A 27,201-nucleotide genomic window follows, 5' to 3' on the forward strand; every position below is an offset into this window, starting at 1 on the left:
TCTGGGAAGCTTCTGGTTCTTTGACATCCCAGGATACAGGGCTCTACTCCCATCATAAGAGAAAAATGCATTGCCGGTTGGCAGTTAATACTCTTCAAATGAGACGGGCATGGCAAGGAGTAGATCTCTCATTCGTAGCAGAAAGGCTTCTCATAGAAGCACCATGTTTCAGCTCTAACTCTTAAGGGAAGGAGAAAAAAGACACCTGCCCTGCAGTCACCTCTGACACTGGTCACTTCCCAGGTTAATCTAAAGGGAGAGACAAAGCAGACGCTTGAATCACGCATCGTAACTCCATTTTATTACAACATCAAGGAAAATAGTTGCAGGAGGAATGATACTAGAGATAAACAGAGATTAAGCCACCCACAGTTGCAGTGTCTACACCTTCCTAGCAGGGAATAAATATCATGGGTCTCTGTACATGCATTGCAGGACAGGTGTGCATGTGTGTATCATGTGCAAATGAATTCTCTCTAGGGTGTTGTTCTTTTAATTTCTTGACAGATGATGGTTGAATCCGGTGTCTCCTGGAAGACTATGAAGGGGCTCGCCCGCTAGGACTGGGACCCAGCCTTTTTCTTCTGGAATTTTCTGAACTGAGACTGAATGGCCACGGCTGCGCGTTCTGTCTCTGGCGCATCCATGTCAATGTCGAATTCTTCTTGAACTTTCTTCTGCCCATCTGTAACAAAAGGAAAACACACCCATGAAGCTGTCACTGAGCTGAGAGCCAAAACACAGACAGCCACCAGTCCGCCAGGCAGCGCGCACTCACCACCCCCAGCACAGGACCTAGTGTGCAGAGCAGAGCATGTCCTGACCCCCACGAGAGCCCAGAATGGGTTGTTCTCTGGCTGCCTAAACTGTACACTTGCAAGAGACCATGAAACTCAAGGACATAGCCCCAACCACTCAGATACTTTCCATACATAATTTTCTATGTCTCATGGTCATGTATCACGTGGTATTAAAAATACTAGCTGTGACAGGCACTGAGGGGGGCACTTGATGGGATGAGCACTGGGTGTTATGCTATATGTTGGCACATTGAACTCCAATTTAAAAAAAAAAAAACTAGCTGTGCTTTGACTTTTTCCTCATAGAGATACAATTTAAATAGTGCTACAGATACTGACCCAATGGGGGACTGGTATTCACAAGAGCTCGGGGGAAAAGTCACTGGGTTTCCATGTATTCTTTATTGCCAGTGAGACTGCTGATTGGATCAGGGCTTCTGTTTATCATTGTCACCAATGGATGACCCCATTTGACCTTCACAATTTGGCTGAACTTCCACACATCTGTTCCGATGAGGGAGGCTTAGCATTATGTTTGCTAAACTGAAAGGATTTAACTAATTCACACTCTAACGATTATAGAAAATAGAATATAAGCCAAAGTGAAAGCACGTGCTCAGTGTCCCTCTTCACTGAGCATCAGCTGACTTCTAGTCAAATATTAAAATGAATAAATAAGTAAAATCCTCTAGTCTTAAAAGGGAAGCATCTTTAGAGCTCCTTCAGTCCAGTGAACGCTAATCCTCACAATCACCGAAGCATCTTTTTAAAAAAACATACAGGCCCAGGGCCCCAATCCAGGCTTGGGGCTGCCCTGGGAAGGGCTCCGGGTAGCAAGAGCAGGTCAGACGAATCAGCAGCCCTGGGGGGAGCACCAGACAGCCCTATTTTCATAAAAGGCTTTCAGATGATGCCAAGATGCAGCCAGAGTTGAGACTCAGCTACTTTGTCTATGGATAAAGCACCAAATAAGACCCTAGAGTTAGCTCAAAGCACAACTGGGAACAGGACCCACCCTGGAGCACTTGGGCTGAGACCTCACTGCCTCACTGCAACTCAGACTTGAACCTGGAGCCCAGCAGTGTGCCCTGGAGCCCAGAAGTGTGCAAGGCACATCGAGCCCAGGATGGGAATGTCAGGGACATTTGAGGCAGGGACAGGCTCTACACCTGACTTTGTCACCAAGCAGCCTGAGTTCGTCACTCACTCACTTCCTGTCTCAGAGACTTTGGGTGATAATGTTCAGCAGCAACCCTCACAAAGAAGGTGAGACCATGGGATCACTTTCAAGTGAGGCAGGCTTGTTCTCTCCTGCCTTCTCTGTTCTCTAGATAGATAGATAGATAGATAGATAGATAGATAGATAGATAGATAATAGATAGATAGATAGATAGATAGATAGATAGATAGATAGATAGATAGATAATAGATAGATAGATAGATGATAGAGATAGATATTAGATGATAGATTGATAGATGATTGATTGATAGATGATAGTAGATTGATAGATGATTGGCAAATAGATACATATAAATGCTGATAGATACATAGAGAGATGATACAGAGATAAGAATATAAATATATATGAGTTGCCCCTTCCTTCAGGTGCATCTGCTGGTGTGGCATTCCCTTTGCAGACCCTTAAGGAGGCTCCTATCAATTTTCCCAGAGACTAAGCTGGTTCCACCTAGATCCCTCCAAACACACCTCCATCTGGGAGGAGAGGACACTGGCTCGGCAAGCCTTGCCAGACTGACGTGTCTGTGACCTAAATCAGTAGAACTATTTTCCTCTATCCTGGATATGAGCTGTGGATGCCCATAAGAATAGTGAAGTTTGAATGTCCCAATGTCCGGGGAATATTTGGGGGCATCTTTTCCTAACCCTTGAGAGCCCAGGTGATATGGAGAACACATTGGGTTTGTCTCGTACTGCAACCGATAGCCATTCACATTTTACAGGGCACTGCAGGGAATCAATAAGGAATAGGGCCACTGGGTGGGGCAGGAGCTCCCGGACACTCCTGGGTCAGGACCTCAAACACTTTTCATTAGCATTATTTCACGAGACGGGGATGGGACAGTGTCTAGCAAGCCTGAGCTAGGCCCAGCTGCATCCGATTGCAAAAGGGGAGGCCATCTGTCATTCAAGGAGACACAGAAAACTTCTCTTAGATGTAAAATATTGCTGCAACCTGAAGGCTTTCAATGGCCTGATTCATCTTTCCCCTTAATGATAATGAAGAAAACAGCAATATTATTTTTTGACAAATGATTCAAGAGGGCTTAGAAAACTATGTAGATTTCAGAAATATATGAGATTGTAAGGATGGGTCATAAAAATAAATTTTACAATCATATTTGGAACTAATATCTCCAGACAAAAGTGATTTCTACCTTCCTCTCTCGTTGAAAAAATATCACAATGTTTAAAAAAGAATGCACTAATAGTTCAGGAATCGTTACCTTCTGTTTACTTGGCAGAGTCCAGCATTGCCTGGGGAAGATCTGACCCTGTGACTCCTCCCACTGGGATTTGTAAAGCAGAGGAGAGGGACCCGGAATGTGGTAGAGAAGAGACAACTATTCAAATTGGTGGCACAGCTATATGTTGGCAAATTGAACTCCAATAAAAATATATATATATTTGTTTCAAAAAAAAAAAAAACAAATTGGTGGCACAGGGTTCACCGCAAATGATGCAAGGGTCTGCAGATGGCTCGGGGTGTGGTCCTGAGAGTAGGAAAGCAGGGCTCGAGGCACCCCAGACTCAGCAGGAGGAGGCTGGGGGTCATGGCAAAGCCTCTGTGGGGCCAGCCGAGGGGCACTGTCCACAGACAACTTGGTGAACACAATGCAAAATGTGGCCACGTTGGAGTGATATAAGGAAGCATCATTTAATGGGGAGGGGGGCGTGCCACAGGGAATGGTCAGGGCCTGGGTAGAGAGGAAGGACTCACAGGCGTCCAAAGGTGGGCACCTTCAGATACACAGCTCCTGATGGTGAGCTCTGGGTGGGCTTTTAAGCCCTTCTGTGCCTAGAACAGTGCCTGGCATCAGCACGTGGCCAGGAATAAAGGAAAGGCAGCCTCACATCCTGCAGGCAAGCATCCTCCAGCCTTCTCGGGGCTAAGGCTGACTCCCTCCTGGGCCCAGTGAGGCAGCTGGCAGAAGCGGGGGTTGTGAGACCAGGTACAGTGATTTGGGGGAGTGTCCTACTGCTCTGTGACTCTCCTGAAGGTTCGGAGCGTCTCTGGGTCTCAGTGTGCTCATCTCAAAAATGGAGAGGCAAAATCATTTTTAAAAGCCGGTTCCACCAGTGTGATGTGCAGCTCTAGGCCATGCTGTAAATCGAACCACTGGCCCCGTGATGTTGAGCAAGACACGCCAGAGCAGCAAAGCAGGTGGAAGGGGGTGTGAGCAGTCCCATGGCTCCCCAGCCCCCGGGCCCTGCACCTGCTCGGACTCTCAGGTGCTTGGGGCCTGCTGTGTAGGGGAAGGAAATGACTGCTTTCCAGCAGGGCCAGCCACACGGCCATCAGCAGCGCTGAGGGGTCAGGCCCTCCCCAGCCTTTGGGATGGCAGGTGGCGTTTGCTGGGCTTGCGACTTCACATCCTTGCTCAGCAGTACAAGGCCCAGAGGCTACACCCAAAGACAGGTGCAGCCGAGGCCTCACAGGTCATGTGAAAATAAACCTAACTCTGGGAAACGAACTAGGGGTGGTGGATGGGGAGGAGGGCGGGGGGTGGAGGGGAATGGGTGACGGGCACTGAGGCAGACACTTGACGGGATGAGCACTGGGTGTTTTTCTGTATGTTGGTAAATTGAACACCAATAAAAATTAATTTAAAAAAAAATAAAATAAAATAAACCAGGCAGTCCCCAGTCACGGTCGCTAGGAGGCACTGAAGGTGCCTGGGGCCCTGTGTCCAGGTGGCTTCTGTCTCAGGAGGGACAGTAGATCTAAATGAGCAGAGGGAAAATGTGAGCTGTTCTCACCTCCAGACCCCCCCCCCCCAGCCATTCCCCAGATTCTTCTACTTATCACTTCATAAAGGTGCGTGCGGGCCTGCAGCCGGGCGGGGTGGGCTCTCTACCTGACATTCGTATCCTGGATCCCAGGAGCCAAAGGGCATAGAGACCTGGTTCCACCAGCCTGAGCGAGCACTTTATAACCTGCCCGTTGCTGCACGGCCGATGTTATTATTCACATCTCTCTGGAGCACAGGAATTTGATCATTTCTGAGCATCCCTCTGTGAAGAAATTCTGCAGCCGACCAGGACAACTGTCAAGATGTTATTCATACCAATTATAAAAAAGTCATAAAAAGCTAGCGATTGCCAAGTCCCCTGGAGAACGGGAAGGAGCCCGGCTTCCAGACCGTGTAGCCCCGGAGGTGTGAGGGGCACCCCCGTAACTGCAATGTCCAAGGAGCCCGGGTCGGCTGGGAGCCCCCACGAGTCCCTCAGATGGCACCCAGCTTTGTGGGTCCCTTACCCAGCAGGCCTGCTCTCGAAGGCACAGGGCAGTCTGAGCCATTACCAGCTACTACATCATCCACCTGCCCTTCTATTTGCCCCCCCCCCAATCCTATCCTCTCTCCCCCACTTCGCTCTCAGAACCAGCAGGACAGCTGCAAAACAGTCCCAAGCAATTAGACTTTTCTCCCCAGGCAGAAACTCCATCAGACAACGGAGACGCAACCCAGAGCTCCGCTGCGGGCCAGCAGCACGGGAGCCACGACGCTCCCCCAGGCTCGGGAGGCTGGTGATTCAGGGCTGCCGTGACCTGCCCCCCAGGAAGGAACCCGGTGCGATTCAGATTTATACTCCGAGCTCCTGTAGACATCTCTTGTGCTGCTTTCCTGAAATACTGCCCTTGCCTTGCAGACACTGAGATGGGAAGTAGCCGTGCTGCTTTGGATTTTATTACGCCGTAAGAGAGATGTTCAGGTAGCCGTTCTTAAAGATGTCATTGTAATAAGAGCCACCCCTCACTGAGCATTAAATAGGTCCTCCCTCGTAGATTTAAGTGGATTTTCTTTTACAGATCATTTGATGGCAAATGTAAAATAGAGAATCATAAATATGAAAGGAAGGAGCTACTACCACCAGCTCAGGCTAATCCCAGGTGAATATTGCAAGTCTCTGATGCTTTCATGAAAATCTATCGTATAGGAAAATGGCTTGACATATTAGAATACTGTCTGCGTGTATCTATTCTGACAAGCACGGAGCTGGCACTAGAGTGGTGGTCATCAAATCAGGGCTACACAGCCCATCAACAGGTTCTTACTGGGCCCCTGTGTGGATCTGCAGAGCTGCCAATACAAAGTACCCCGGCCAGACAGCTTGGATGACAGACACTTGTTCTCCTTCAGTTCTGGAAGCTGGAAGTTCAAGACCAACAGAGCAGCAGGTTTGGTTTTTGTTCTGAGACCTCTCTCCTTGGCTTGCAGACAGCCGCCTCCCCACTGTGTCCTCACATGGTCTGGTGCCTCTTCCTCTTCTTATAAGGACACTGGTCAGACACCGCAAAAAACCTCGATTTAACTCAGTCACCTCATTAAAGTCCTTATCTTCAAATATAGCCTCATTCTGAGACACTGGGGATCAGGGCTTCAGTATATGAATTTGGAGGGACACAATTCAACCTAAACTAACTTTGGGCTCTATAGGTTTCAAAGTAGCTTTGTATTCTGTCCCTTGTCTGGCTTCTGCATTCTCGAGAGCGGCAGGAAATGCCCACTGTTCCCATTTTACAAAGGCACAGACACCATGATATGCCTTGCTTGAGATCATCTGGTGAGCGCTGGCCAAGGGCTGAGTCGGAAGCCCAGCTTTGCTCCAAATCTGGATTTTAATCAGCAGCGTTGGGTTGCTTTCAGATCCTTAGAGGACGAAATGACAGTTTTTCCTACGGACCGGTGAATGTTGCTTAGGGGAAAAGAAAATCTTAAATGGCCCAAATTAAACACATGAGACAGTCGACCAGCTTGCAAAATCCGCTGGTCTACTGGGCAGTCCAGGAGAACCTACACCAAATGCGATCATTCAGCAAATGGTCAAGAATGCCTAGTACGGATCCATCTCTGTCCTAGAGGCTGAGAGAGAGAGCGAAGAACAAGCCCAAAGCCCCCCTCTCTCCAGGGAAAATAAATAAATAAATAAGCAAATGCAAATAAGTAATGGAATTTCATAAGTTCCCAAAATAAAGTGTGTGTGTGTGTGTGTGTTATGAAGTCAGGTAAGGGCTCTGGGAAGGAGACAGGGTCAGGAGAGGAGGCCTGTCCCCAAAACGAGCTTAAGACCCATCTGCCCGGGGGAGAAGGACACAGGGGCCTTCCGCTGCTGAGAAACAACATGTTTTAAGAAACTATTCTCCATCCGTGCATTCACAATCTAAGTAGCAGACTTCAAATAATTAGCATAAATCCTTTAGAAATTAACAGACATGTAGTCATCCAGAGCATAACAGAGCTATTCCTGGAGCCTGTGAAGCCCAAGATCTGATAAAAAGTTTGAGACTCAGCATCATTCAAAAATACATCATATTAACCCCCATGCCTGATGGAAGGAACTCTTAGATATATTTGCTTTTATGATGATATAGGGTCACGGCCTAGAGGTACTGGCAATAAGTCATGAATATAGGGGCTTGCACACACACACACACACACGTGCACACTCATGCACATGCACACACACCCCCTTTACATACTTACAACTCTCCATACGTTAAAGAGTTATTTTATAGAAACAAAATTACCTCCTAAGTCCTAATCCTGTAGAACAGAAATTTGTGCATAAGCAGTAAATTGGGATATAATTGTCCTGAGTAGGAGTTTGCCTTGATTCGGAGGCACAGCACAGAGCCTATCATAAAGACCTAAATTTTAGCACACCATAAAGAAACAGCAATCATTTAACTTAAGTATGCCCTGCAAATGGGGTATTATAATACTGAAGTCCTTAGAATGCCCGACCTGCCTTCAGAGTATAATACTAGCTTGGAAAAAATTAACATCTGTCCATCGTGTTGCCCTTGATATACTTAAGCTAATTGCTACAGGGCAACCTGGGGCTCCCGGGGGCCTCGTTGCTGGCTCTCCGCCCTCTCGTGCACCAGGGCCACCTATTGGTCAAGGACAGCCAGCGTGGCTTTCTTCATAAGGACCCAAACCCAGACCCTTGAGTCAGGGAAAGCAAAGAGACAAGCAAGAAAAACAAGCAAAGATCGGAATTTTTATTTCTTAAGCCTCAAACTGAATCAAAATATACCCAGAGAACAAGGCACCTAGTGTTAGGGATGAGGTCGTGTCCTCCCCCCCGCCCCCCCGCTGCCCTCACCTTAGAAATAATAAAGATAAATTTGTATGCCTTGTTCCAAAAAATGCTGGCATCAAGCATCTATCTTATGAAATGCTAATTAGAAAAGCAATGACTAAAAAAAAAAAAAAAAAAAGAAAAGCAATGACTGCCCATTCTTTAAAAAGCTGGGGTCTCATTCATTTGGGGAATATGAAAAAAATAGTGAAAGGAATAAAGGGAAAGGAGAGAAAATGAGTGAAAATATCAGTGAGGGTGACAAAACATGAGAGACTCCTAACTCTGGGAAATGAACAAGGGGTAGCGGAAGGGGAGGTGGGCGGGGGGACGGGGTGACTGGGTGACGGGCACTGAGGGGGGCACTTGACAGGATGGGCACTGGGGGTTATGCTATATGTTGGCAAATTGAACTCCAATTAAAAAAAATTTTAAATGAAATAAAATAAAAATAAAAAGCCGGGGAAAGCCCAGTTGGTGGTGAGTTAGAGCATTCCCCCGAGGCTGGGCAGGAGTGTGGAATTCCAACAAGCTGGCCTCCGAGCTCTGAGCTCCAACCCGTTTCTCGTTCCTGCCCACTGGCTCGGGGTTTATTGAATGGGGGCTGCTGGTGCGGAGAATTGCAATTTTCCAGGTCTTGGCTAAGCGGCGGGCAGAGATTAATGAGCAAGGCCGGGCATTAGCGGCAGCAGGCGAGGGGCCTTTCTGCATCTCCTGTGTCCTCACAGTAGAAAAACACACATTTCCCACTTCTTCTAACTTTCCACACACACACACCAAGTTTGCACCTTTCTGGTTCTTACAGCTTTTCCAAAGAGAGAGAAATTCTCTGTTGTCATAAAATAGAGGCGTTCTGAACCCCCAGGCTCCATTGTTCAAAATGGGCTGTTGTTAATGCCAGGCCTAATTTGGTCTCCCGAAAGCAACGGCTTACTTGCAGCTCCTGAGTCCTCTGCTTCCATTATGCTGCTGCTCTGGCCCCTCTCTGCATGCACCTTGCTCATATAAAAAAGACTACTGGGCTGGGCCGTTTAGGTAATCAAATGGGTGCACATATGGGCTGCTGAGATCATATTTTCCCCCAAATTCATTAAGCACGGGAAGAGACCATGTTAACAAGAAGATATAAATATCATTGAAAAAAACAATTTTGGGGGGCTTCTGGGTAGCTCAGGGGTTGAGCGTCTGCCTTTGGCTCAGGTTGCGATCCTGGGGTCCTGGGATCGAGTCCTGCATCCGGCTCCCCATGGGGAGCCTGTTTCTCCCTCTGCCTGTGTCTCTGCTCCTCTTTCTCTCTGTGTCTCTAATGAATAAATAATAAAATCTTAAAAAAAGAGAGAGAGAGAGAGAAAGAAAAAAGAAAAAAACTAATTTTTCTATTGGAAAGGCAAAATTGTTCGCAGTTATATTAGTCAGCAAAGGCGGGTAACAAAGTACCACCAGCAGGGTGCTTAAATGACAGAAATGTATTTGCTCACAGTCTGGAGGCCGGAAGTCTGAGATCAAGGTGCTGGCATGTTGGTTCCTCTGAGGCACATCTCCTGGGCATGCAGACACCCTCCTCTCCCTGTGTCCTCCCATGGTCATCCCTCTGTACACATCTGGGTCCTGATCTCTTCTAAATATTGTAAGAACACCAGCCGTCTTGGATTAGGGCCCACATTAATGACCTCATTTGACCTCAATAATTTCTTTGAAGACTATGTCTCCAAATACGGTCCCATTTTGAAGTACTTTGGGGCTTCAACATACAAATGTTGGGTTGAGGGAAACAATTCAGCCCATAGCACTAGCCAAAATGCCCACATTTTGAGGAAATGCCTTTTTTTCCTTTTAGAGGAAAAAAAAATGAAGACAGGGCAATGAGGCATGAAGAAGAAGCTTCACTAGGGAAAGCTCAAATTCAAGTTCCAACTGATCGAGTGTGGTCAGATTTGCTTTTCTGAGGTTCAAATGCTCCCCTGTGTTTGAAACGGGGGATGCTAAGGAATCGAGACTTGTTTGCCTCTCAAGAACTTTAGAGGGCCGAGGAGAGGGTGTGCGCCAGCCGGCTCTGAGGCGCATCCAGAGCGATTACAAATGCTACCCCAGACGGGGGCATGCAGACCGGCTCACCCCATGGCCTCTCCTTCCACCGGCTCGCTCCATCACGCTGCTGACAGGCCGGAGGAAACCCATTCCCAGATGTCCTGGAAGGAGGATCCCTCTTCTCAGGCTTAGGGCCAGCCAGGCAGGTGCAACGTGGCAGGACCTGAGGAAGCAGAAGTGAGCCCTGGGGGTGGCCAGCAAACACAGGAAGACTCCGTCTCTGGCAAAAGCACAGGGGCCGAGGCATCGGGCTTCTCCGGGGCAGCTGTAGGGACACGGACTGGCCTTGCCTGGTGCTACAGCCACACAGCAGCAGCAGCAGCAGCAGCAGCAGCAGCAGTGGGGCTTCTGCTAGAACAACCTGTGCGTGGTCAGGTGATTCTGGATGCGTTGATCCCGGCTGTGCATGGTCCAGGCTGGGCTCTCTGCCTCTCAGAAATTCTGTAAGGCGCGGATAACCCTATAATAACTCCCTTCTATGGAATCCAGCAAGCGAGGATTGTGTTGTCCGTGCCCCATCAGCTGCAGGCACGCCTAGCTTATATGGGAGGGGAGCAGGGGAGGGACGAGGCTGTTATGTAAGGAAAGGGGGTCATCCCCCTCCCCCGTGTGTCTGGGGATCAGAGAGCAGGCTTTCACTTTACGTGCATAGAGAATTCTTTCGTACTTAGTGGAGAACAGAGTGAATAAAAGTAGACAAAGGAGAACCCTTTCAGAGGTGAGGATAATACACCAAAGGTTTCTTTCCCTCTTCGAAGCACACCCCAAATCAGCAGCTAACTTCCCTAACAGCACACCCCTCAGAAAAGCCGCAGTTTGCCTTCCCTCACGTGCTGACAAAGAAAAACGACTTCAGGCTGGTGAGGAGGACAGAGAACAAAGGAGTCATCCATCACCTTCGACCAGCCCTCTCCACGCAAGCCAGCCAGGTACGGAAGCGCTCGAGAAACTCCATGAGCAGAAATGGATGGTGGCCGCATCTGCTCCTGGTCTCTTTTCCTTAGTTACAAACCCAGAACTAGGTTTCCAGCCTCCTGGCTGTTGGGTGTGGTTACACAACTAGGTTCTATGACGTGGGTAGGATCAAAGAAATCTCCTTAAAAGAAATCTCCTTAAAAGTAAGCTGGCACTCTGTCCTTTTTTCCTTATTCCTATCTGCTTCCTGCTAGTCAGAATGCAGATGCAATGGCTCGTGCTCAAGCAGCTGGTTTGGGCCGTAAGTTAAGAGTCTTATGCTGTGGGGGGCACAAAGGAATAGGGATGCCGGATGCTCCTTAGCACTATCCTGACTGCCCTCAATGACCTACCTTTTATATGAGAAAGAAATAACTTTATTGTTTAAGCTTTGTTTTTTTTTAAAGGTTTCAGCTTCTTGTAGATGAACCTCATCTATTTACACATAAATTACAATAAGCATATAATTCATTTGAATTCATATCAGCCTGATAACATAAATTCAAACATCTATCACCATACAGGGCGTGGCTATATTTTCCTCCCTTAACTACATGGGATTTTTTCTCTTTTTTTTTTATAATAAATTTATTTTTTATTGGTGTTCAATTTGCCAACATACAGAATAACACCCAGTGCTCATCCCGTCGAGTGCCCCCCTCAGTGCCCGTCACCCAGTCACCCCCACCCCCCACCCTCCTCCCCTTCCACCACCCCTAGTTCGTTTCCCAGAGTTAGGAGTCTTCATGTTCTGTCTCCCTTTCTGATATTTCCCACACATTTCTTCCGATATGTACATCTGATATCGATGGCCGTTTGTTTATAGCACTTAATACTTTTAAAACCTCAGGTTTTTGATAGAAATATCTTCTGTATATTTGGTAACCTTTGCCAAGCATTTCTCTCTGGCTTCCCTACTGGGGTTTCTGCCCCCACAGCCTTCCCCTTCGAGCTTTTGAAAGTCTGAAGTTTGAAATGCTTGAAAATACAGGAAAGGAATGTGAGTTCTCTTTAATCAGGGCTCAGCATCCTCCCTTCATTCTGCCCTTCGTTCATTTTCTCTTCTTTCAGAGCTTTGGGATATTAGCGGTTTTCCCTTCCTCTTATGCTTTACCTGGTTTTACCGTTTCAGAAGGGTGAAATCTTCCCGCACTTACTTGCCCCTAGCTGCCAACCTTCAAGGTTCTGAAGGATTAAACTTGGAAGACTTCAGCACCGTGGAGAATTTTGTAAAGTTCTCCAGTTTTAAAGTGAGAGAAAATGCGATCAGAATGACAGGCCATCATCAAGGAGCCTCCGAGGAGCACAAGCTCGAGTCATTAATACAGAAACTTGACTTGAGCCCAGGGAGGGTCGTAGCTCCCCTCGCTCATCATTCCAGAAAACTTGCCTTTAGGAGGGATGGAGGAGCAGAGGCAAGTGCACTGCCTTCCAGACTCCATGGGGGAGGAAGGGAAAAGCTCCTAGGCCTACAGACCAGAGGATCCCCGGGCTGGGGGGAAGCAGCAGTGTGGATAGAAAAAGCATTACATGTGCACCAGAAAGGGGCTGAGGCTGTGTTCAGACTTTGGGCTGCAGACCTCTTCTCCTTCCCTCTGTTCTGCGGCGCTGCCTGGCGAGGGACGCCTCCCCCCTGGCCCTGTGCCATCTGCCCTGGCAGACGTTGCTGTGTTCCTCCTGGACCCCTGCGGCCCAGCGGGGGGCTACATTATCTTACCGACACATTCCCACCCTGGCTCTCTGCCCCGCGCCTCTAATCCCGGCGGACAGGCATTTTCCTATGTGGATTTTCAGGGATTACAAGCTTCCTTAGATGCGCAGGGCTACTGGGCAGATGCATCCATTGTGTATACAGATTTTGACTTTAGGGGTCACGCTCTGGGTGACACGTGGAAAGGGGGTCTATGAAGCGAAGCCAGAGTCAGGTGCGTGCCAGGTCCAGCTGCAGTCGGGCTGATGAGCACTGCTGCCGCTTAAAATCACAAACGTGACGCTGCCACCAAACCTGGTCACGCATCAGGTGCCTCCGTTCACCCTCTGCACCTGCACCTCTCATTCGCAGCAAGAAGCAAAAGAGAAGCAGAAGTAGAGAGACTGCTCGTGTCCACGACTTCCCGGTATTTTAAATACCCTTCAAACCTCCTGAACGTGACCATGTGTTCCATGTTGGAATATCTCAAGGACAGGGAGGACCTTTGCACACACGTGTGTGCCTCTGTTGTAAACGTGTAAACAAAGAGATGCGTTAGGTTCCAGGAACTGCCAGCCGTGGGTTTAAATTCCATGCAGGCTGCTGTCCTGACCCCACAAGCCTCTGCTTCCACGTTTCTCTGCCCATGTTTGGCACATTGCTTTCCATTTGCTTTTTTAAAATGACACTGTCTTAAGAGCTCATGGTCAAGTACACACCGATTTGTTAGAAATAGCTTCCTAAAGGGGAGTCATTTTAAGCTTTGGAATAGTTATCCTACTTACCAGGAAGATGGGTTCACGTATTTGTAAAAAGAGACTAAAATCAAATGCTCAGGAAGGAATGAGGTTATGGGGTTTCTGGACTCGATAGGTGAACCACATCTAGTACCTAGACCCAGAAGGACTAGCCAATGGTAGAGCTTCTGTTTTAGTTTAAAGCACTACTTAGTAATAATGTTTCCACAACTAATCTCAAGAAGAAATGGAGTAAGAAGTACTTTCCCAGGTAGTGATGAAGTTCTGAGTCTTCAGACGTCTGTCCTACTGGTTTAGGTGGGCCAGCACCTGGGAAAAACTGAGATGTGAACTGTGCTTGGTCTGAAGAGCCAAAAAGCTAGGCTTTTTATCTGACACTTTGACAGGAGAGCCATCAAAGCCCTTTCCCCCACCCCACCCACCCACACACACAGAAGTCCTTACAGATCAAAAATAAAGCAGCGTATTTTTATCTTAAGAATTCTAAAAACAGAGAAATTTCCAGTGTCAGGCAACATGATCCAAATGTATTCTGTTTCTAAATAGCTTTTTTTCAAAAAATAAAAAATCATTTTTCAAAGGACCAGCATTGAAATAGCATCCCTTGAAGCATTATGATGATCAACAGACGTAATAGAAGCATTTCCTTCTAGATCAAAAATTTAAGCAGTGATAAAATATCCATTTTTGGTTGCAGGAGCTCTAGGGAACATGAATAGAGGCTGATATTAAGAAACTGATATGAAAAACCAATTTAGGTAGGACGTTAGGGGAAAATGTCTAACATCGCTCTGTTAGAGAATGGAAGTGTTCCCTGGAGCTGTGGCATCTAACCTTTCTCTAAAGCCATTTTAAGCTCAACTGAGGAAATGCACACCAGGGATATATTTTGCCAGCTGCAGATGGCCGGGGTGACCTAACAGTCTACCTCCATCCCAGATATGTAATTGGTAGGATGTCACGGTTTTGTTCGACTCTGAGATGTGTGAACAGAGTAAGACTGCTCATTTTATCTGCAGGTAGCTCGCTGAGTCTTTTAAGGCCCTGTTCGAACCTTCCACCAACTAATCTGGCTCATAATTTCAAAATTATAGTTCGACTCCCCCACATATTTCCATAATTTAAAGTGTCCATGGGCTGGGTCTATAAAAAAATGCAAGCGAGACGTTTTTCAACAAGTAGCTATAACTCAGGATTCAATTGCCAGGATCTGGAGGGGTCCTTGTTGGCAACCCCTTGCATGATTCCAGGAGAGCATGGCACGCCGGGGGCAGCATTGCCCAAACCCACGGTTACAAAGTTTCAAAAGAAAATTGGGATATAAAAAAAAAAGAAAAGAAAAGAAAATTGGGATATTTTCTGGCTGCAAAATTGCAGTAACAACTTAATTTCAGGGGTAGCAGGAGGGCTGACAGCAGCCTCTTTATGTGCGCAGGTGTGCACATTTCAGCCCTACCAGGCTGCCCACTTCTTTTGTGTTCCTGTGATGAGTGGACTACTGTTGCCGACACCTGTCCACACCAGGAGGCCAGTCACTGGTCAGGAAGCCCTGCTACACACCCGAATGCATGCCACGGAAAGCCCAGGGCAATAAGCCCCTGCCCGTGTTCTGCAGGCAGCTACGGGAAATGCAGTCCATCCAACTAAAGGAACAAATTTTCCAATTTGTTGAAATGGTTATATCTGTTAACACAGCCGGTGACAATCCTTTTCAGATTCTACAAGTTGTACTTTCTTTCCCCTCCATTCCCTCCACCAAGAAATAGCATCATATTTCTCCTTCAGACTCACAGGCCATATTCCCTCGATAGGTGCAGAAGATTGAATCCAAAGAAGTCAAACATCCTATAGTGTGCCAGAAAGAGACAGCCACGGGATCATAAAGCATCAAAATTCAGCAAAAGCCGAGATGCGACATTGCTCCGTGGTGAGGAATGGGGCCCCAAAGACAGGAAATGATTGACCACAGGTGAATGAGCAGCCAATGGCCAAGCCACTAAGGGCAGGGATGAGAAACAGGATCTACTCTTCGCCCGCCTCTTCGTGAGCAAACAGAGACTCAGACATGGTTTTCTTGCCAGCCGAGCAGGTTCAGTGGTACTGCAATCAGGGCAACAGCCGAAAAGCAAAGAAAATCCTAAAACAACTAGCTAAAAACGTCAAAATAACTGCAGAGGTGGCAATGTAGGTGGCAGCTATTTCACTCTATCAAATAAATAAATAAAGTCTTTAAAAATAATAATAATAAATACACCTTCAGATTAATTTTGGAAAGAGCTACATCTACAAATAATTACCTTGCAAATTCAATGATCCCATAATATTGGTTATCCTTCTTTCCTCTTGAACTTTCGAAGTATGGTTTATGTTAAAGGGCCTCAAGTTCTCATTTCTGTGGGAAATTATTGCTGTGAATGAACCCAGCAAAAATTTGATGCTAAACATTTCTTTTAAAATTTTCTTCTGAAACTCCTAAGACATAATTACGGAGAGCCACTACGTGGGAGGAACATTTGGAGAACTTTTTTATGGCCAGAAAATGCATTATAATCTACAACGCACGTTTTCATGGGCTGTTTCTGCCGACCCAGCCCATTTGCAATGCACGCTGTAAAAATGCTTGCTTGCTTTATGGACCGGTGGGAAATTGAATTTGGGTGAGTGCGTATCAATTCAAACTGCCAAAAGGTTTACGTTTGCATTGCAACCCCAGACCTAAGAAAGGTCAGAGGCAAGAAGACTCAGGGTTTCCATTGTGATCAGCGCAATTAGCAATTCTGTGCTGCGGGTAATGAGATCTGCCATGTTCAAAGGTCGATCCTGTTGCACTTAGGCCTGGGAGCTAATTATGATGGGAAGAGGAGTCTAAAGTGGAAATTACTTTTGCTCACATCAGCACCTAGCCAGGAAAGCTTCTCTCTGACATCCAAGGACACTTTGCTTTCTAAATGAATGCTGGAGCACAGTTCAATTTTCAATTATCTTCAGGGTCTGGGACGGTGCAAAAGAAGAATGCATTTTAGAAATATTGAAGAGGCCACTTGCCAAAAACGAAAATGGCAGCAAGCTTCCATTTCGAGTAATCGTAAATTACAGGAAGGAGTATTCTCATAAACGTGAAGGAAGCCGTGTCTCTAACTTCCCACTTCCCACCTCCACCCTCCCCTCCACCCGCTGGGTCTATGAAATCAATACATCTTTCAGCCAATCACTGGTCTACTCAATTCCAGGATCCCAACAGGAAAAAGGAAAGTGGCACCTGGCACAAGAGCACTCTGTCAAGAACTCAGAGGAATCCCAGATTTGGAGCTTCTGCTAGCCAGTTAGTTTTCTGGCAGAGGCAGGTAACGAACGTTCTAGGGAAATTGAATTTGGTTTTTGTTTGTTTGTTTGTTTGTTTGTTTTTTCTCGAATTTGTTTTTAAATGTCTCAGTAAATTAAATCTAAGTGATATGCAAATAATTAGTCTTCTCAATCATGACAAGCAACAATTTCTGTTAAAAATATGGGCACCTGGGTGGCTCAGCTGGTGGACTGTCTGCCTTCAGCTCAGGTCATGATCCCAAGATCCTAGGATCAAGTCCCAAGTCAAGCTCCCTGCTCAGCGGAGAGCCTATTTCTCCCTCTCCCTCTGCCTGCAGCTCCCCCTGCTTGTATGCACTCTATCTCTATCAAATAAATAAATAAGTCTTTAAAAAATAATAATAATAAATACACCTTCAAATTAATTTTGGAAAAAGCCAGGTCTACAAATAATTACGCTGCAAATTCAGTGATCCCCTAATATTGGTTATGGTTATCCTTCTTTCCTCTTGAACTTTCCCTCATTTCTGTGGGAAATTATCTTCCCCAACGTGCCCACATGAACAATTCCCCTGGCTGTGTAGGGAAGGAGAGGGATGAAGATTTTGGTTCTGGTTTGCACTTCGTGAAAAGAAAGAGATGGTTGTTTCTCGTATGTCTTAAGCAGCTGATCTTGCAGTCACAAGTTTGAAGTTTAATTCAAGGTTCTGAAACGAAGGACTCCAATCTACAACCTAATCCCTCTCCAGGACCGTGAAGGCAAATTTCAGCATCTCCTGTCTGAAATGCTGTCCGGGGAGAGTCCAGTGCTGTATCACTCCCAGACAGACCCCTAAGCCCTAGGCTGGCAGCCCTCCAGGGCATCACATGGGGTCACTGGTAGCCCCCATTCTCCTCACTCTTCCTGTGGCTCAGGACAGCTGGGTGCATCGTCCACAAGTGCAGTGGGCCACCAGAAGGCAGCTTTTCTGGAAGCCTTCAGTTGGTGGCTTCCAGACCCAGATCACTAGAGGGTGCCGGACCACCATGCCCCAGCTCTGTTTGGTCTCTGGTAACCCCAAATCCCAGGAGGCTGAGACTGCAGGCCCTCCCTCCTGCCCTGACAAACCTGACTTTGGGAGGGGGTGACGGTGCCCACTCTGCACACACACACACACACACACACACACACACAGACACCCATTTCCCAGTTGGCCTGGGCTTCCATCAGGGTTTCCCTAAAGACCAGGTTGAGATGTGCACCACTCTGCATGTACACGCATGCACGCACACAGACATATATACACACACCAGCCTGGCTGCGTTCCTATTAAATACCCCTCCCCAGCCTTCGCCCACCTCCCTTTGCTCCTGAATGACACCCAAGAGTGTCTGGGGGCCTTAAACTGACTGCCTGGGAGACACACAAACCTTCACGGACAGCCTAATTGCTCTTTCAAAAGTGGATCTGACAGGTTTCCTTCCTTTAAAAATATTAAGCCAACCAAAGACACTACACAGGTAAAAGAACAGGATAATATTCATAAATGGCATTTCTTTCTTTCTCTTGTGCTTTTTTCTGAAATCAATCCAGAATTTGGATGCAAAAATCCTGCCGGCTTTATCTGTGTAAAGCTGCAATCGCTTACAGTACAATAAGCTACATTTTTTAATCAGGGAAGATTGAGAGGGGTAGTGGATGACCTGGCCCCAAGGTTCGGTGAGGAAAGTGCAGGGGCAAGACACAATGCAATTTCTCAATCTTTGCTGCTCAGATTTGCTGTCCACGTCTTTCCTGCTTCTCCTAACCATTGTTCTGTGGCTTTGGTTGGTTCCTCCAATGGGTGGTAGCACAGGCAATCAGAAGACAGAATGAGAGAGATCCGGGTATTGATTCCCTTGCCTTCTCTGCTAGGGTTGCAGATAAAATACAACTGCCCAGAAATTCAAATTCAGAAAAACAATGAAAAGAACAGTTACTATAAGTATGTCCCAAATATTGCATGGGACATACTTATACTTTTAAATTATTATTATTATTATTATTGCTTATCTGATGCTGAAATTTAACTGAACATCCTGTATTTTTTATTTCCTAAATCTGACAACCCTGCAAGTCTGCACAGTTGCTCCAGCTCGGGTATGTCCATCAACAAAGAACACAGCCCCCATCGGGCTATCTCTCCAGACAGCATCCTCTGTGGGTTCTGGTGCCTCCCATCAGGCCCTGCCATCACTAGTCTGAGGTGCCTTGCTGTTCTACGTGGGCTTCCCTGAGCCCCATACACATCTTTGCAAACAGTCCCATTGTAGTTAACTCTTCAAGTTATTCAGGGATGGGGTGTGCCCTCCAATCCCTCCCAGGACCATGGCCCACATATTTGTCACTGAGGACATCCAGCCCCACTCTCCATTCTGATCACAATCCCTAGCACAGAGTCGGTACTGAGCAAATACTTTTTAAATGAAAGAGCAAAAAATGCTAGAGTTGATACTGTTTCGTAACATCCCTTTCCTGGTTTTTAAGAACCTAAAGATTACATTCCTACCAGCAAGAACAGAACGTTCAGGATGTTCCAGGATGCACTTGAAGGAGGGATGGAGTGAGAAGGGAACCAATCGACAGGTTAGTAAAGACGAGAGGTTTAGGTATGTAACAGGTAACTGCTGTCCCAAAATGTAATAGCCTCAATGCAGGAAGTCGTTATTTTGCCTACTGGTCCTACAGGTGGATGAGCTCAGCCGGGCACTTCTTGCATGGAGCCTTCCCTGTGTGGCAGCCAGATGGTCCTGGAGCTGGAGTCACCCAGGGGATCTTCACCGCACATCTGGCAGTGGGGCCGCTGCTCCACACGCTAGCTCGGGCTTCCTCACAACAGGATGGGTACAGGGTATCAGATTTCTCATGGGGCAATGGGATTCTCCCACAGCAAGCATTCCCAGAGAGAAAAAGTGGAAGCTGCAGGTTCCTTTAGGTCTGGGCCCAGAAGCCCCATGCACCCCCTGTGCTGTGTGTCGCTGGTCTGAGAAGTCACACTTGCCCCGGTGTTAGAGAAGGGGACTTAGAACTCCTTCTCCATGGGCCAAAGACCTTGGAGTTATCTGTACTCCTCTACAAAATAGGATGCAAAACCAGAATTCATACAAAATTACAACCGGCATACAAAGTGATCCAGGAGGATTCATTCGCCAAGTCCATTAAACAGTAAGGAAAGTATAAAGAGCAGGGATGTTTTGTGCTCCTTATAAATTCAAATTAATTTTTCACACCCTAAAAAGTTTCCAATTATCTATCTGCTGTGCTTCAGCCAGGACAGCAGTTTAGAAAGTGTCAGATAGAAAATGTGTCATAAAGTGAATGGTATATATTTAATACTTTTAAAGAAAAAAGGTTTGCATCCGGCACCTTTAGAGGCTGGTTTCACAGCCAGGCAACATGCGTAAGGCCCCACACTCAGCAGGGTGATTTATGTTCTGCTTAATAATTTTTTAACAAGGAGGCCATGTTTTCATTTTTCCCTAGACCCTGAGAGCGGCGGCCCCATCCTTCACAGAGAATGAAAAAAAGGCAAGGAGGTGTCAATCATAAAACAATCAGGAAAGAGATTGCTAGGTCTTGTCTTCCAGAGCCGGGTGGCCGATGAACTGGTGTGCAGCAGCTGGTCACCTTTGCTCTGACTCCTCAAAAAAGCAAGGGCAAAGCCACCTGCCCTCTACCTTAGTGCTTGGCCAGTCTGCTATCCTAAATTTTAGTGGAGGACCACAAAAAAAAAAAAAAGAAAGAAAGAAACCAAAGCCAAAAACAAAGCAAAACACAAAAACCATTATCACATTTTGAAGTAACTCTTAAAAAGAGCATTCAGAGCCAAATCTGTTCTCAGCTTGCCGAACTTCATGAAAACCGGTCAGTTCCTGAAAACAAGGAAAAGCCCACTAAGGAGAGAATAAAAATCGTACGTGGAACAAAATAGTGCTGTTTCTTGATTGAATGGCCCATATTAGACCAAATCATCGCAATTAATTAGTATTGATCAGAAACTCCCACTCGTTACTGATGAAGAATGCTGGAAGAAACCATCAGTAGTGTTGAGTAGAATTTACATGAGCTCACAACAGGCCCCAGGGGCTCTCCCCAGAGCTGTGTTCTAGAACCCGTGGCAGAAGGCTTTCTTGGGAGACCCAGGGCGACGTCTGCCCTTGGGTCTGAAGCAAGATCTGGGTTGGCTGTAAGGATGCCCGGTGCAGGGACACAGGTACGGGAGACACCAAGGCTTCCTCTTCCTGCGGCTGGGAGGGCTGGGCCAGCCTGAGCGGGAGCTCAGTTTCTGAAGACAGTTCAGCCCACTATCTACCAAGAACACCCTTTCTCAAGCAGGAACATTAGCGTTGCCACATGGGTCTGTAATCACAGACAAACTCACTAATACGAAACCTACAAATTTAAACCATCTTATCAGAGAGCCCAGGCTGAGATTCAAGTCGGTTCTCTCTTCCGAAAAGCTGCTTGCTCTGCAAATTAATTCTATAAGTAAAATTAGGAGTGTTTCACATGCTTAAAAGAGCAAAATGTTTTCAAGCACTTGAGAAATGTTATTTCCATACGAATAATTGATTAGCAGAACGGGAGGAGTTCCTGTGTCCTGGTTAAGGCAGGATTCCCAAGAAAAGAAGGATCGCCAATTTTCCTGGTCCGAGCTGCTTCGTGGGCTTAAAAAGATCTTAAATGGCAATTCTTTCAACCTTATTTATACCCTCAGGTTTCCACTAAGGCATATGGGCCTTCTCCATATGATATGAAACAGAATTCTATCTTCGGTTGGTCTAAAGTTATCCAATGTTCAATCTCACAAGGAAAGAAGGAAGGAAGAGGTAAATTAGCATATTGCCTCAGTGTGTGAATTTTAAAAATTAATGTGGCTGTCCACGTAATGAGTCTGACATCACACACATTTTCCAGAGGCTGGTTCACTAAGCCGGTGAGGTGGTGGTACCGTTCACACTCTGGTTCTGGCTTGGCCAAGACGTAAGCCTGTCAACCTCATTCTGTTCCATGGGCTCAGACCACAGCCCAACCCTCGTTGCCAGTTTACACGAAGATCCCGGCTACAGAGGCTTCCCAGGACCGAGTGTCCATGCAGACAATCCGGCGTGTCTGAGCTGCTGGCCAGAGGACCAAAACTTTCCTCTTGTGATTCATGTGACCTTGGACAAATCACCAACACAAGGAGCTTCGCCTGACACAGCCTCCCCACCCACCTCCCAAGGCTGCCAGGGAATCGAACAGAAGGTCATGCATGAGAGCATTTTAAGCGATGCAAATGCATCCGGATGAAGAGACTGGGCACAGATACAAATCTCCTCTCCCATTGACGACCCTTCAAGTATGTTTACTCCAAAGACAGTGGATTTGAAGCACCGTTATCTATCCAAGGTAGGACCTGTACACTGAAGTCATTGTAATGCTCAATCTGAAGGCCAAAAAAAAAAAAAAAAAAAAAAAATCCAGGGTATAGCTAAGATTAGCAGTAATAAATTTCCCGTCAGCATTAATCCCTGAAATAACCTTCACACAGAATCAACTCACTTGTTGAACACTATTACCCACTGACCAGGTTTGTGTGAAAACTCTGGCGGTCGAAAGGCCTGGCTTAATCAGCAATTCCAATTTCATTCTTTCTCCTTCTGGATCGATATCAGAAGCAACCTTGTGTGCCCATTACCTTCCTCCTGGAATATAGATCTTCAGAGTGTTGCACGCTGACAGCAAAGAAGGGCATATCCTGCTATAATATTTGAAACCCGTGTTAGTGTTTTATCACCCTTGATTTGATTTTTTTCCCCCCTCTGGTTGCTCTGAGTATGGAAAAAGAAAGAGAAAGGGCCAAGAGGCCCCAGATGGAGACCAGAGGCATTTGATTTTTCGCCTTGAAAGCTTCATGTGTCTGTGGTGCTCGTGGCAGCGCTCGCAGTATGTCAGCACAGGCGAATTCTGGGCTTCGTGCAGCTCGAGGCTTGATTACACCAGCCGGAGACAGATTTAGAGCTTTCTGGCCTGGTAATCGTTGCACACCTTAGAGATTGATAACTTTGGGGAGGTGCTTTTCCCACAGCCAGGTGCGGGCTATAAAATTTTTAAACAGTGTATTTCTGATACATGTTGCTGCTCGGCATTCTAAATTCTCTTTTTCCCCTTTTCAAAGAGGTTTTGCAGAGGATGGCAAGTTCCCACCTAAACTCCCATTGAGATTTATGCAGAGTTGGCATATTAGATCTCCGAGCGGAGCAGAGCTTCACAATTCCCCGGCTTCCAAATGCTTGTGCACACCAGCCTATAGGAACGCCGCGAATCTCGAAGGCTGTGGCTGGGGCCTTCTCCTTGTCGGCCCTGAACACTGGTCTATTGTACTCTGCATCTGAAGAAGAACCAGGTCACTTCCCTGTTTTGGGGGTTGCATGGTGCGATGTCTCTGTAGCCTTTCTAGAAATTGCATTTCTTCATTTTGCCTTGTGTCCAAATGTCCTGTTGCACAAAAGCAGGACCTGCCGGGCAGCACCTCCTGCCAGACTGACCTTTTCTCTACTGAGTACTGGGTCACCTTTGTTCCTGGACCCATCCTATTCCCGGTTCACCATCCCCCCTCGAACACCAGGCCTCACTCTACACATCTCCACAAACCAGGAGAGCTGGCAAGTTAGATGTGTCCCAGGCAACACCTGCCCATGTCTATTTATAGGTACTGAAAGATGATCATACCCCAAGAACACCAAAAGGAAAAATGCTGCTCTCTACTAAGTGATCTGGAGCTGACAGGGGGCTGCATTGGGGATAAATATTTGAATTTCATGTCTTATTGGAACAATCACATGCAGATTAATGGTAGTCTGTAAGTCTATCTATGAGCACAAATCTATCTCAATCTCCGTCTCCACCTACTTGATAGCAGAAAAAACAAAATTTCAGTGTGTGTGTGTGTGTGTGTGTGTGTGTGTGTGTGTGTTTTCTCAAATCCAAAGGAGAGATAAACTTAAATTGCCCTGGTCTAGGTTTTCTTCAAAACAAGGAGAGGAGAACACACAAGACAATGTCTTATCTTATTCATTGTTAGCAATCATATAATCATATCAATGCAAACTGAACATTATTGGTCCTAGCATATCCCCACACCTACTAGAAGTTTCTCAAGCCACAAACTCTTTCCCAAAGAAGGGCACACATATTCAAGCATGATGCCGAGTTCTTGCTCAGAAATTACAACTGCAGTGAGCTCCACAGGTGGTGCAGAATAATACCTCCCTTCTGGGCATTTACCCACAACCTGGACAGGGAGAGGATCTTGTTCTTAGATCGAGTGCATCCATGCCCTCCGCCTCCAAAGACAGAGCTTTCTGGAAACAAATGTATCACAGCTCACTAAATCAAGAGAAATCCATTCCAGTTTTGGAAATTCAATTTAGCTTGGGTAAGCCTCCAGGCTCTGAAAGTAAGCTCTGCCAGAGGTTTATTATTCGTAAATCTTTCCTTCATGTTGGAAGCCTCCCAGTGGCCCTCTCCTTCCAGTATTTTCCTACCTTCTATGTCACTAAAAATTTTAACTCTTGGAGACTCTCTTGATGACAAGTATCAAGATACAGATCAAGACATCAAGGAAAATTACTATCTTGAAAAAAAACAAAACAAAACACCTTTTGTTTGTGTCCATACTGGTGATTGGAGGCGAAAAATCGTGCCTGAGTTTAACACAATAGATGAGTTGTAACTGGAGCTATGAACTATTGTTTCACTCAAGGAGGGAAACAAATGAAGTTCTTGGCCTAAACCAATCAAACAACAAAGGTACTTGGTTCCTATAAGAATGGAAATGTCTGAACTAACAAGATCCCAATGAATTCATTCTTTAATGAAAAAAATAATAACCTTAAAATTTCTGAAAAAAATCTGTCTCCATACTACAGATGTGGGTTTGCTGGGTTGTATAACCAGAGGTTGGCATCCCAGTGACTGAGGAAGATTTCAGGGGCATTCTGGGTGTGGGGTGGATAAATATCATATTTCATATCCATAAATACCACAGCAACAACACTGTCAGTAAAAATAATCTTGGAATAACAAGAATCCGGATTCTCTATCAATGGCCCTCTAGAGGTAATTTTTAACGTAACAAAATTCCAGCAGAGCTAATGATTTAGATCCCCCTGGAGTCTTAATGTATCCGAGATGTGTCTTCTATGATCCGAATTAGAATTTGGAAGGACTCATAACTCACTGCCACAGTCCTCATTGCTTTAAATGTTAGAGACCTAAAGTAAATTTATAATATTTGAAATAAGAACACCTTCGACTTGTAGACATCTAATGAAATTTGGGAATGATCATTTCACGATTAATTGACTACTATCTAACTCTCCTAACAGTTTGATGCCCTTTGCCCCACACGTCCATTCCCATGGGTCCCTATTCCTTCGACACATGTGAGCAGCTTCATTTGTGGTAACAGGAAATACACATTCAGATAAAAGATCTCTCGAGACACCTGTGATGACAGAGTAAAATAATTTGAATTTCAATGGGATGTAATAATAGGTTAAAACAAATTCCAAGATGATATTCTCATATGACAAATTTAAGAACAAGGAATTAAGTGGCTTAGACTTTTAGGAAAACATCTTTTAGACCAAGTCTTTACCCCAATCATTGTTGGCTTGTTACTGACTTTTGCCTTTGTTCATTTTTAGAGGCAAAGCACAAACTCAAATTATAATAAAATGTCATGGACATGTAGCATGTGTGAGCCGTTTTGTCTGAAATCAAAGTACAGCATGTTAATGATTTAAATTTATACAGCACCTTTGTTCTACGATTATTGAATGATCTCTAATTCTAAACATCCCTTTTTCTACTCAGAAGTGACTATCCTCTAATATCTAGAATTATGGAAAGGAAAGCTTTATCCATAGCATGTTGAATTTTTCTTTCCATTGACTTCCATACCTCCAGTAAAGACACATTTGGTTTTCACTAGAAGAAATCGGATTTTGGCTGAAAGAAATTTCGTGCCTCAGAATGGCAGAAAGTTATGTCTTCAGCAGCAGCTCTTTGGTGCAAAGTATTGAGGGTGTAGACATGCTTCAGAGGATGGATGGGACGGAGGCCAGGGGAAAGCCAACGGGCAGGGGCAGTGAACACGAGGCACCTGGGCCTGTCTGGGCATTGACCGCCTTATCTTCAGAGTCCAGGCTCCTCACGCATGACACGGGGAGTCACAGAGGAGCAGCAGCGCTCAGAGTGTGGACCAGGTACTCGGGGTGGGGGGTGCAGCCCTCCTCTGAGAAAGCACTCAGATCAGAATTATTTTTTGTAGTACTAGGTTATCACTTGCTTTTTTAAATCTCGTTCCCTCAGGAGCTCACAGTGGAATATCCCTGAGCCGAGACGACATGTGATGCCACAGGATGGAGTGCAGAGGCAGCTCGCTGCCTTCTATTAAACCCAGACATTAAAGAGATTTGCCAAAATGTAGGACATTGCTAATTCTTTTGCTAAATAGTATATTTTTTCTGTTTTGGAAAATGTAATTACTTTGCATTTGAAAATGTTACTTATATGAACATGTCATGGGTTTATTGCTTTAAGTTTACTGAATTGATACGTAAACATTTTTAAGAATTCCTCCCTTTAGGGACACCTGGGTGGCTCAGTGGTTGAGCGTCTGCCTTTGGCTCAGGTCATGACCCCGGGGTCCCGGGATCGAGTCCCACATCGGGCTCCCTGCAGGGATCCTGCTTCTCCCTCTGCCTGTGTCTCTGCCTCTCTCTCTCTCTCTCTCTGTCTCTCATGAACAAATAGGTAAAATCTTAAAAAAAAAATAATTCCTCCTTTTTAATTTCTTCTATGGGAACCAACCACAGACCTAACTAACAAAAACAAAGCTCTTTGGGGTCTTGGAGAATTTTTACAAATGGAAAGTAGCTGTGAGAACAAAAGCACAACGGCTGTGCTTGGGTGCTGGTGGGTCGCTGAGAAGTCTTTTGACTGTAAAACCCTGGGATCCTAAGGCTGTGAGGCCAGCAGAAGGTGCCAGGAAGGAGATGGCTATGAACCCACAAACCAGGGAGATGGGCAAGCTGCTGGGGAGCCCTCCACTCCACTGTGCTTGCTCAGCTTCCTGTTGCCTGTCCCCACCCCATCTCCCTGCTAACAGCCCACCCCCGACTCACATGGAGAAGATAGGAAGAGCCCCCAGCTCTGATCAGGACACACTCTGCTCATTCGCACAATGACTCTGCCCAATAGGATGCCCCAAA

The 27,201-nt window shown here is 46.1% G+C and overlaps 1 protein-coding gene across 1 annotated transcript in view; it reads right to left on the reverse strand.

Annotated features, from left to right (window-relative positions):
• Nucleotides 1-279: 279 nt before the first annotated feature.
• PCP4 (Purkinje cell protein 4) overlaps nt 280-27,201 on the reverse strand; it is a 55,515-nt gene continuing 28,593 nt past the window's right edge. Inside the window, exon 3 of the mRNA XM_025983376.2 lies at nt 280-685. Coding sequence (XP_025839161.1) covers nt 558-685 — 128 coding nt within the window. The 3' untranslated portion in view covers nt 280-557. The remainder of the gene's footprint in view (nt 686-27,201) is intronic.

The sequence above is a fragment of the Vulpes vulpes genome, chromosome 15 (genome assembly GCF_048418805.1).
Source record: "Vulpes vulpes isolate BD-2025 chromosome 15, VulVul3, whole genome shotgun sequence".
Lineage (NCBI taxonomy): Eukaryota > Metazoa > Chordata > Mammalia > Carnivora > Canidae > Vulpes > Vulpes vulpes.